Source organism: Zalophus californianus, chromosome 6, assembly GCF_009762305.2.
Source record: "Zalophus californianus isolate mZalCal1 chromosome 6, mZalCal1.pri.v2, whole genome shotgun sequence".
Classification (NCBI taxonomy): domain Eukaryota; kingdom Metazoa; phylum Chordata; class Mammalia; order Carnivora; family Otariidae; genus Zalophus; species Zalophus californianus.
In genome coordinates, this window is record NC_045600.1 from 104,168,634 (window position 1) to 104,180,786 (window position 12,153).

The 12,153-nt window shown below is 49.4% G+C and overlaps 1 protein-coding gene across 3 annotated transcripts in view; it reads right to left on the reverse strand.

The window, feature by feature from the left end:
* Nucleotides 1-3,122: 3,122 nt before the first annotated feature.
* Nucleotides 3,123-12,153, reverse strand: part of DAPK2 (death associated protein kinase 2) — a 132,135-nt gene continuing 123,104 nt past the window's right edge. For 2 of the 3 annotated variants that reach the window (XM_035728049.1, XM_035728048.1), the window contains 3 exons: nt 6,746-6,835; nt 6,572-6,655; nt 3,722-3,859 (listed from right to left, as the gene is read on the reverse strand). In XM_035728049.1, the coding sequence (XP_035583942.1) occupies nt 6,607-6,655; nt 6,746-6,835 (139 nt within the window). In that variant the 3' untranslated portion in view covers nt 3,722-3,859; nt 6,572-6,606. Of the gene's footprint in view, nt 3,860-6,571; nt 6,656-6,745; nt 6,836-12,153 lie in introns of all 3 variants that reach the window. The other variant, XM_027570888.2, reaches the window with a different exon arrangement.

The window sequence follows — 12,153 nt, forward strand, 5'->3', positions numbered from 1 at the left end:
AAAAAGAGAACTGGCAGGAGAAAGGGAAACACAGGAAGAGGAACTATGAGTGCTAGCTCACCAACTGTGTTTTGCTTTTTGAAAAGTCAGTTACCCATTGCTCACCGCTCTTCAATTGCTCCGATCCCTAAGCCCATCAAGGTTTGCTTAGAATGGGATCCTCTCAGCTGACCACTGAAGAAGACATTATTCTTCGGGGTCCAGCGGCAGCAAACAGAACAATGTCGGGATGACATCGAGCTGGGAACCAGATGGAAAGAAAGTTCTACAGGCCAGCGCCAGATAAAATTCCTTGTGATATCTCAGTCCTTAGTTGATCTCTTTTCACATATACCCACTTTGATTGTCTGTAGAGCATTGGGCTTGACTTTTCTTTCACAGAGATTTTGTGGTTCACCTCTTATGATATGGTCTTCATTTGCTTCCAAAATAGGGTTTTCACCAAATAAATATGTGAGTGGAAAAGGCAAATGCAATCTAAGATCTGGAGTCAGGAAGGCTGGTGAGATTGGCATTAAAACACAGTGCGCTAAAATATTTATGTGTGCATTTGTGAAATATTAATGCAGCATCCTGCAAACACACAGGCAAACACCCCCGGGGCAGGGCTCCCTCACATCTCTTTGAAGACTTGCCTTTTTAACTGAGCACAGCTTTTGTCACTGGAATATTCCATTCACCTCAGAGTACACTGTGGTCTCTTTCAGCCTTGAAGTGTCAGCAGGCCAACACAGCCTTCTTCAGAGCCAACCCTACATACCTGGTTCAGCTGCCCCCCTCGTCTTCATACCTGGAGGGCACCAGCCATCCGCCAGCAGAGAGGCTGCAGGGACTGAGCCTCTGTATGGGAAAGGCATGGGCACCTGGCTTCTTCTGGCTGCTGGCCCTCAAAGGCATCCTCAGAGGCCCACCTCTGTTCACTGCCTGGCCCTGTGCTTCCCAAGGAATTTGGGAGAGCTAGCAGGTGCCATCAAACACCAGAGAGCTGGGCTGAGGGGACTCAGTGAGTGGGGCTTGATTGATACAAGCCTGGATGAGAAGAAGCCTAGGAGGAACAGTCTTTGGGCAGGGAGGAGTCCCAGACTGCGGACCCCTTCAGGGCAGGCGCCATGTCTGTCCTGTTCACTCTCCTAAACCCAGCATCTAGAACACTGCGAGGCATATACTAGTTCCCTGACTGACTCGCAGCCCATGGAGGTAGATTGATGTCTCCACTCCTCAACAGAGTTCCTTTACTGTGAAAAGATGGACAGAAGCACGTGTGACAATGTCATCCATTTCCAGGAATGAAGTACAAGGCGGGGCGCAGTAAAGGACTGACGAGAACGTGTTTAAAATGAAGCAAAGTGAAAAGTCCATCTGTTTCATTAAGGGTCTACATAGATCACCGGGCTGAAGAAAGGAGCACTGTGCTAGGAGGCAGAAGTCTGGGCTTTCATCAGACATTTTCACAAATGTGCTGTGTGACACAGAACTAGTCACTTCCTCTCTCCAGGCTTCAATTTCCTCTTCAGTCAAACGTAGCAGCTAGGCCACACAAACTCCAAAAGGCTAACTCGATGCTCATGGTTGGAAACTCACGGCTGGGTTTGTCAACGCCGGTCACTGCTCTGCTCCCCAGCAAGAGGGCAGTCCCCTATCCTCTACCACACATCACTTCCCAGGAGCTCCCACTGAGCCCCTGTTCCAGAACATTCCCCACTGACGGATGTGCCCCGTCACAGCTGAGAGCCCCTCACAGGCCCTGGGGCCCTGGACCTGGTTCCCAGCCTCAACTGTCCTCCAGAGGCTGCAGTGAGGCAGAGAGCTGGTTCTGCCTGAGAACAAGGACACCCAGGAACCACAGGTCAGCTGCAGAGCTTCCTCAACACACTGACAGCTCCTCTCCCTTTCTGCCTCGGAGCTTTTCTGAAACTGGGCTGCCTTTCTGTTCCCCTGGAGCCATTTTACTCTGGATCCATGCACTGACTGAAAGCAGTGTGGCCCACTCCCTCACAGGATGTACTTCAAACCTGCTGCTGACTCAGCCTCCCTTTCTCCCCGGGCCCTTTCTTTTTGGCCCTTTTTCCTTCCCCCTCTCTTCTTCCTGGCTCACTTTCCCCTCATACACCTTCCAAGACTTCCCCTTTCTTCCCACCTCTTCCCACATACTTTCTCAGTCTCAGTGCCTCACCCTGACCTGTGGCTTCTAAGGACCTTCTCTTGGGCTTCTGGTCAGCGTCACCATTCTTTTGGCCTGGAAAGCAGGGCCCAGATTTCTACGTCATTAAGCCTCCCTTACTTCCAGGGTCCATGTAACCCATCTCTTTTTCCTCTCCTTTCTCCCTGTGGGTCCTTCTTTGCCCTTCTCCATCCACATCTTTCAAGAGTCCCCTGCCCTGGGCGTCTGGGTGGCTCAGTCAGTTAAGTGTCTGCCTTCAGCTCAGGTCATGATCTCGGGGTCCTGGGATCGAGCCCCATGTTGGGCTTCCTGCTCGATGGAGTCTGCTTCTCCCTCTCCCTCTGCTTTTCCCCCTCGCCCCTCACTTGTGCTCTCTCTCTTCTCTCAAATAAATAAATTAAATCTTAGGAAAAAAAAAAAAAGAAGTCCCCTGCCCCATCTTGGCCATAGTTGGCAAATATATTCGTTTTCTAGGGCCGCCCTAACAAAGTAGCACAGACAGGTGGCTTAAACAACAGGAATTTATTTTCTCGTAGCTCTTGAGGCCATTAGCCCGAGACCGAGGTATTGGCAGGGTTGGCTTCCTCTGAGGCCTCTCTCCTTACCTTGTAGACGCCTGTTTTCTCTCTGTGTCTTCACACGCTCTTTCTTTGATGTCCTATCTCCTCTTCTTATAAGGACACCAGCACATTGGATTGGGGCCCACCCCAATGACCTCATTTTTACTTAATTACCTCTTTAAAGACCCTAACTCCAAATATAGTCATATTCTGTGGTACCAGGGGTTGGGAGACACAACGGAGCCCCTACCAGCAGGGGCAATGGTAATAGTGGGGGGGGGGGGTACAGGCATTATATGCTGTGTCTGTGCTGACGGGGGGGTGGGGCGGAAAACCTTTAAGGAAGGATGTAGAAGGCAGGTGCCCTATAGTCCAGGGGGGATGGTTCACCGTGACTTTCTGAGACACCATCCACTCAGCACCCCAACCCTGGGTGCTCGCCCAGAGTCAGGCACCTGCGCTAAAGAAAACCAGATGGGGATAGCCCTAGAAGAAGCCAAGCATCAGGTAAATCAGAAGTTTAATAAAAGTGAAAAAAAATTACAATACAGTGGACTACTTGAGAAGGCCTAATATATTGGTCAGCCCAACATGCTGACTCCACGTGGGTTTTGGGAGGTCACAGGATTGGTCCTTCACACCCTAAGATTCACTTTTCTCACCTGTCTTGTTCCCATGGGGGAGGCCTCTGTCTTTCTGGTGTAATTTTCCACCAGGCTCGTTCTGAACTCCCTCATCCTGTGAGGAAACCTGCCCGAGTCTGACCTTCCCCCATGATGATGATGTTCATTGACATCATTTTCTCAAGTCCACACCTCACCCGAGGTTCTGAGGTTGGCAGACAGGTGAAAGCCTGTTTTATGGAGAATAAGAGCTTTGAGGACGTCAGGGCCTCCCCCATAGGAGACGGCCACAGCTCCCAAGGGCTCCCTGCTCCTCTGTAAGTTCTTCTGAATCCTGCAGGCTCATCTGTCTTGCAAAGCGTTCAGGGATGCAGAATGCCTGGGTGCTGGTGACGAGTGGGGACCCGGAGTCTGCACAGAGAGAGCTGGGCCACCTAGGAGGTACTGCTCCTCCTCCGGGGGTGGAGAGCTTTCCTCCTGGCAATGTCCTCCTCTGTGTCACTCTCACAATTCCTCTGGAAAAAAAAAAGAGGCCCAGGGCAAGAGGGTCGTGAGAGGCCAGCGATGGGTTTGTGCTGGGCAGCCCGGCTGATACTGGGCCAAGGGGCCTGCAAGCCGGGGAGGTGGGCATTGAGGTGAAGGCTGCTGCTCTGTCTAGAGTCTGGGGGTAGAGTGGGTGCGGGTGGGGAGGGACCTGAAATGGGGCCAGACCAACTGCCTTGAGGCCTCCTTCCCAGGAGGAAGGAAAACAGGCAGCGCATCTGGGAAAAACCAGGCACCAGGAGAAGCCAAATCATAATAATAATGAAGATGATATCTGGTGCTCTTTGTAGCTGCCACGTAACCAAGACCACTTGGGTAAGTGTTCAGGGTCTCCTGAACTCAGCCTGGAGAGGATGGGGGGCAGGGGTGAGCCACAGGGACCTCCCCAAGCTCTGATGGCCACTGCTCCACATCCCCTCTGCTCTGACTGGCTTAGGCTGCATCTTTGGCTTTTGGGCTCCATCTTTATGAAAGAGGAAAAGAGTAAAGGGCATTCCATGGCTCAACCAGAGTCTGGGCAGCCATCCTGGAGGTCACAGTGCCTTTTTTATTCAGGCCACATCAGTCTAATCAAATTATTTTTTTAAGATTTTATTTATTTATTTGTCAGAGAGAGAGCACAAGTAGGGGGAGCGGGAGGCCGAGGGAGAAGCAGGCTCCCTGCTGAGCAGGAAGCCCGAGGCAGGACCTGAGCCACCAGGCGACCCCAGTCTAATCAAATTATTAAAATTTATTAAAAGAGGTACTAATTCAGAAAGACTTCAGTGCGTCATAAATAATCTGTTCTTGGATGTTCAATTTTAAGGCTGCCTGAAGAAAAGGACCTATTATTATTATTATTATTATTATTATTAAAGGAAATTCCCTTTGAGAAAACTGTATAATAGATGTCTGGGACCCAAGCCTTCCTTTTCCACTTGTAGAATAAGCTAGAATAAGCCATTGAGCTGATGGCACTGAGTGGGCTATTTTTAAATGTTTGCACAAGGACAAAAATTAAGAAAGAAATTTACATTTTTTCCAATTATTCTCCAGTCCTGTCTCCCCATGGCCTCCATCATATGAGAACAACTCACTTGCCATATGCCTGGACAGAGCCTTCTCCCTTTCCTTCCCCTGGTCTGAGCTAGTTGGAAATCCAAGGTCAAGATTAACTTTAGCCAGGGGCGCCTGGGTGGCTCAGTCATTAAGCGTCTGCCTTCGGCTTAGGTCATGGTCCCAGGGTCCTGGGATCGAGCCCCGCATCGGGCTCCCTGCTCCGCGGGAAGCCTGCTTCTCTCTCTCCCACTCCCCCTGCTTGTGTTCCCTCTCTCGCTGTCTCTCTCTCTCTCTGTCAAATAAATAAATGAAATCTTAAAAAAAAAAAAAAAAAGATTAACTTTAGCCAAATATATCCTGGACCAAGCCTGGCTGTAACAATAAAAATAACTCCAGCTCTGCTGAATAGCAACTTTTTAGCATGAGTCAGAGCCAAACAATGAAAAAGTAAGCCGGGGCGAAATCTGCCTGTCATTAACAGGGATTTTCAGAGGGAAAGTCCAGTCCCCTTGAAGAGCAGATGAGGAGAGCAGTCAGAGAAGGGACATGGCTTTGCCAAAGCCACACAGTTGCTGAGGGCATCTGGTGCCATAAACCCCCAAATCAAGAGCAAGAATCAAGAGCTTCGGCTGAAGAAAGTGGACCCCAGGATGTGGCGCGGACGGAGGTCCTGGGATGCAGCCCGAGAGCTGCGGGTCCTGGGGCTGTTCAGGGCTGACGGCCCTATCCGTCCCAGGCAGCTGCCCTTCCTGTGCCATCCCAGACACTTCTGGGGCCTCCCCACATTTGATGAGCAGTGGGGAGCATCTGTCCCGGGCACCTCTACGAGCGGAAACACTAACTGCCTTCTGAAGCACTTGGCACTGCATTTTAGCCTACGGGGAGATTTTATACAATAATAACTGCTAATGCACACTGAGCACTTGTAATGACAGGCTCTAAGGTTATGTCATCATTTAATCCTCGTCACTACTCTATGAGGTAGGAACTGTTGTTAACCCCATTTTACACAGGACAGCATTTTGGCACAGAGAGGTTAAGTAATTTCCTCAAGGTCACACAGCTAGTAAGTGGCCGATATGAATTCTGAAAGTCTGGTTCCAGAGGCCACACTCCTGAGTAAGTTCCTCATTTTAAATGTACATAAACAGTAAGAAGCTAGTCAAATATCATCTAAGTATTGTTGTTGTTATTATTGTTATCAATGGCAATTTAAAGCAAAACAGAAATGGAAAAATTGAAAAACGAATATTAAGCTCTCATGCTACAGTAGATCTTCAGATTATCAGGAATACATTTTGGATTGACTGTGGTAGTCATGTTATTCAGACTCAAGGACCCTAGCAGGCTACAAGTCCTCAGGGAAAAGCCTGGCGCAGTGAAGCGGCAGCAGCAGTCCCTTTGAAAGCCCGCCAGGAAAGGATTCAAGATCTTCCAGAAGCCCGTGCTGCCCCATCGGAGTGCTCCCCTCCCGGCACCACCCCAGCGGCGCCCCCTGAACGTGCAGCCTCTGCCGATCATGCAGCTCAGAGGACAGGACGAGCAGAATCGGTGAGAAACAGTTAGCACCCACCTGCTCCCTTCCATCCCCGAGCTCCCGGCCACCCCAGAATCCTGCCCAAGAAGAGAACACTGAATTTACCTACCAGGTCCTCCTCTGGCCTCAGGTGCACCTTCTTCATCAGGGAGCGGGTGAGGTGGTTACACAAGGAGACAATGCTGAAGGAGAGCTGAGGGAGAGAGAAAAGGGGCTGCCAGGTGAGACTGTGCACAGAGACCTGCCGGAGCCCCCTGCTCCCCACCCCCAAACCCTGACATACCTTCCATCGCCTGCGGACATATTGCCTCTTGAAATTCTCCAGGTTGACCACAGACTCCCTGCGGACCAGGGCTTGCTGGTTGTCCACCGGCTGGGAGACAAAGCAGAATCTGGTGGCTGACACTGGGCTTGGGTCGGCAGCCACCACCCCTCCTTCAAACCCCCAGCCACATGCTGTCCTTAGCCTGACTCTGGCACCTCCTCATAGGGCAGGGCATGAAGAGGGCCATTGCGTTGAGGCAAATGGTTACAGACTTCTCAGCTTTCAGGAGATGCCCTGGTGTCATTATAACACAGACAGACACACACTCTGGCTGGGCTGGAGACTTGTCCCCCCAGAGGGGAAGAATGGGAGGCAGGGCCTTCAATCACGGCTCACTTTGGGGAAGGGTCATTGGACAGCAGTCTAGGATGCCCACTGTGCGCTGGGATGGTACTGGGCTTAGCAAAACGGAGGGCAAATAGAACATTAGGACTCCGTTCAAAAGTAAATTGAAGGAAATAGGGGCTTCAGTGGAGAGGGAGAGGAAGTGGGATGTATAGTTGCCTTTCACAGCCTGGCAGTTAAAGCTCAGCTTAAATCCTGACTTCTCCAACAAGCTGGCCTAGCTTCACTAAGCCTCAGTTTTCTCATCTGTATTATGGGGATAAAAGCTTTATTAAGGTATAATTGACATATAAAAAAACTGGACATGTTTAATGTAAACAATTTGATGAGTCCATTCCCTCTTGAATTCCTCCCTTTCTGTAAAACAAAGTTTTCCTAGAGCAAAAGATAGGTTTCAGAGGTTCTATGAACCCCCTGAAATGGTTTGCAAATTTTAGTGTGCAAACTTGTACATGAATGTTCAAAGCAGCAGCATTGTTCATAATAGCCAAAAAGTAGACACAACTGAAATGTGCATCATCTGATGAGTGAATAAACAAAATTCTCTACAATGGAATATAATTCAGAAATATTATTCATAATACAGTTGACCCTTCAACAATGCAGGGGTTAGGGCACTGAATCCCTACACAGTCAAAAACCCACATATAATTTTTGACTCCCCAAAAACTTAACCATTAATAGTCTACTGTTGACCAGAAGCCCCACTGGTAACATAGTCGACTGACACATATTTTGTATATGTTTTACGTACCGTATTCTTACAATAAAGCAAGCTAGAGAGAATAAAGTGTTGAGAAAATTTTAAGGATGAGAAAATACATTTACAGTGCTGTACTGTATTTATAAAAAAATAATCCACATAAAAGTGGACCCCCACAGCTCAAACCTGGGTTGTTCAAGGGTCCACTGTACTGACAGATGCTACAATGTGGATGAACCCTGAAAACATTATGTTGAGTGAAAGAAGCCAGACACAAAAGGCCATATATTGTATGATTCTATTTACCCAGACACAAAAGGCCATATATTGTATGATTCTATTTACATAAAATGCCCAGAATAGGCAAATTGATAGAGACAGAAATGAGATTGATGGTTGCCAGGGCTAGAGAGGGGGGGCGCTGAGAGATGACTCTGAGAGGGTATGAGGTTTTTTTTTGGATTGACAAAATGTCCCGGAGTTAGATGGTGGTGATTGCTGCACAACCTTGTGAAGATACTAAAGACTACTGAACTGTATTCTTTTAAATGGGGAATTTTATGGTATGTGATTTATATCTCAATAAAAAATTTAATTTAATGGGTGTGTACACATATACATTTCTTCCAAAGAGAGCTGATAGATTTCATCCATTCTCAGAGAGCTCTGTGACCTCAAGAAAATGAACTGCCAGGGATGACCCATATGGTCCCACCCAGCTTGATTTTTCTCTCTGCTCTCACAGCCTCCTCACAGCAATGCCTCATTTGGCTCCTCAGTGACTGCTGTGTGACGCCGCTCGTGGGTTCCTGAGTGCTGGCCTTGTCTCCCATCCACGCTTGGAGCACTCCTCCATTCTTGCTGGTTTTTCATCATGGCGCTTGGCATGGGGAAGCCGGGGCATAGAGCTGGCCCACACTGCTGGGGACCTAAAATCTCCCAGCAGGAGGCGCACTTTCCATGCCCACCCCAGCCCCTGTGCTCCCGGAAGGCCCCTGTGTGTTTCAAAGCCCAGTTCAAACATGACCTTCTGCAAGACAGCTTCCGAAAGGCAGTGACTCTCTCCCTGCCGTGACCGAAATACAGGTGAGCTCCCTCAGTATTTCCCACCAACCTCGGCCAGCTCTGCAGTGGGGCCGTCTCACTAGTGAAAAACACCTTGAGGGCACAGAAATGATTTTCTTCATGGTTTTGTCTGTGTCCTCTGCCCCACCTCCTCCCCACCCAGAGCAGACCCCATGGGTGCTTAACAGCTATAACGTTAGTTTCCGCGAGTTGCTGAAGAGACACACTGGAATGAAATCCTCGGACCCGGGACCTGCTCACTCCTGCCAATGACAGGCCCGGGCTCCTGGATCGGAGGCCGTGACACCATGGCTCCCCAGGGCTCTGCCTGGGAGTCAACAGAGCTCTGTGGGGAGCAGGGAGCAGGGAGGAAAGTGCACATACCCTTGACATTGGAGGGGGGGATGAGAAAGCCAGGGGCTGTTCACTCTCCCAAACTAAAACACTCTTTGGGCCAAAGCCTGAGGGGGAATGAGGGGCGGGGAAGGAGGAAGACAGAGAGGGAAGAGAAGATGCCTGTAGCATCTGGGTCCTGCTCCACCCTGATTTCCTCGTCCCTCTCTCCTTTCCGTCACTGTGGTTCCTACAGTCTGCTTCCTGGCCCAGGAACCCAAAATCTCAGGGTCTTTGCCCTTGCTCCTTCATATATTCACTTTGTCACTTTGTTCGGTCTTTGCTCAAATGTCACTTCCTCAGGAAGCCTTCCTCGACTTCTGTATATAAAATAGCACCCCAACTGCCCCATACAGTGCACTGTGCCTGCACCCTATTTCTTCATAACAGGTGTCACTACCTGACATTTTATTCTGTATTTATTTGTTTTTTGTTACTCTCCCTCTCCCGCACCTCCCAGCAACTAGTATCTCCTTTCCAGGGTGATTTCCTGCCTCCCCAACCCACAGAACATTTCTACCTCTAACTTTACTGATGTCTGCGTTCACTTTTGAGCCTAAGCCCTGCAGGGGACACTTGTACTTCACTTGGAGAGTTTGATGAGGTGGGATCAGCAGACTCTGGGAGGGAAGGGACCTCTTTTTATCCACTTACTGATTGGCACTCTTGCCAGAAGAGAGAGGCCCGAACCCCATGGCTGGAAAGTCAACACGCAGTTAGGGGAATCCCATTAATAAGAATCCTACCTTCCAACTAGTCCAGCAGTGCCAACCATGGAGCAGAGGGGCCCAACTAAAATATGAGGGGGGGACCATTCCCAGAAGCCATTAATGGGAGGTGATGCCATTGCTTCTAGGGCCCTGTCTATGTGCTACACAAAACAGCATGAACTCTGAGAACGGGGCCACCCAGGCATAAATCTGTCAGGCTGGCCTTTCTTAATCAATGGGTCTCCTTGGTTGCCAAGAGGCTCACCACATGCTGACACTGCCATCTAATCCTTGAAAGTCAGAGACGTAAATTCTGCAGTGAAATCTGTTCCCAGAAGGAATGTGGCACCAACACTTTTGATTAAATTAGGGGTGTCAGGGGGGGATGGGGCTGTGGTCTGCCTTCTCTTGGCCCTCCCCTCTCTGCGAACACACAGTACCCACCTTCCAACCTGAGGTCCTTTGGCCAGAGTATGGGCAATTCTGACCAGGCTCCTAGGAGCATGTTTAGTGTCTCGGAAAAATGTCGGGAAAGGAGGCAAGAAGACAAAACGCTGTGGCTGAAGTCAGGTTTTTTTTATGGAGATGCAAATGGCCTTGACAAAGTCCAGCAGGGTGTGCTGGGTCAGGACCGACGCCCACAGAGCAGAGAGTTGGAACAGCAGCTACCCCCCTGGGCACAAAAAAGGAACTCTCTTTATAAGAAGAGGCACTCCAGATTTCCTCTCAATACCAGGCCTCCTCTAGAAACTGCAAACGGATTGCAACTTTTCAAACCTCCATCTGTGCCATTTCTCCAGCCCCATCCTCCATGGAAAGTCAGCGACACCTGAGCACCCACTTCCATCTCCAGCCTGGGTCTGTCTGTCTCCAGCCCCACCAATCTCCCTTAATCCAGTCTCTCTATAGGTGGCACCTCCAACTCTCCCTTTTGCTGGCTTCGTTTCCCAGTCTTTCCAGGAAAGGAGCACATGAGGCTTATGAGGGCCTGAGTGTCTGCCTCCTTATACATGGGTGGGGCGATCTGTGGAGAGACTGTCTCTGCAGGTCGTCCCGCACATAGAAAAAGGCAATGGAAAGGAGTGGGATGCCCCCTTTCCTTGTCTGACCTGGTCTCACTTTCCAGAGTTAGGGCTCCGCACTTTTGACCCTCTTCCCAGGACCTTCAGTTTTCTGAGCAGTTTTTTGTCCCCAGGAAAAGTTTCCAAAGCTCTCCCTCCTGTACTGGTATGGAAGACAGGAGAGCTGAGAGACGACACAACCAAACGCCATGCATGGACTGTGCTTAGATCCTGATTTGAACAAACCACCCACAACAGGACATCCTGGAGAAAAGTGGGGACATGGGATTATGGAATATGTATCCACATGATATTAAGGAATGATTCTTGGTTTTGTTAGGTGTGATAATGGTACAGGAGTAGTATTAAAAAGAAAGTGCTTAGAAATTCATGCTGAAGAATTTATGAGTGAAATAAGTCTAAAGTTTGCTTTAAAATATTCCAGAAACAGCGGTGGTGCAGGTGCATGTGAGATCATGGGCCATAACTTGCTCACTGTTGCAGCTGGGTGAGAGGCATATGGAATTCACTATACTATTTTGGATATTTGTGAAAATTTCCCACAACCAAAAGTTCAAAGCGAAAACACCCCCTCTCTTAAATTTCTGTAAAGCTCCTCTTTTATCTCTGTTTAACAGGTCCAGGCTCCTGACCCTAATCTGGGCTCATGCCCACCCCTCCAAATTCTACGTGGCACCTTCTCAGGCTACAGCTTGGGAAGGAGGTGTTGGGGGGGGGACCCTCCCCGAGAACGTTTCTGACCCTTGCTGCCCCTCTGACCCTTTCTCAGTCCAAATTTATCTCTCTAGTTTTTTGGAATATTGGGTACCTCTATTTTATCACTCAGCATGGCCTTTCCCATCTCCCAGTTCAGAGGCAGGGGGGTGGTTCCCATCTGTCACAGACACTGAGTCTTTTATTCAGGGGTTGTCTTGTCCTTATCTGTCACCTCCCTTCAGAGCCAGAGCACAATCAGTGTTTGTCCAGATGAACTGGTCCCTTCTGCTCCTCAAATATGCCCACTGCTGGGTCTCCTCTACAGGGCAAAGAATCTTCTCCACAGGCCAAGAGTTTCACAGACAAAGGAGA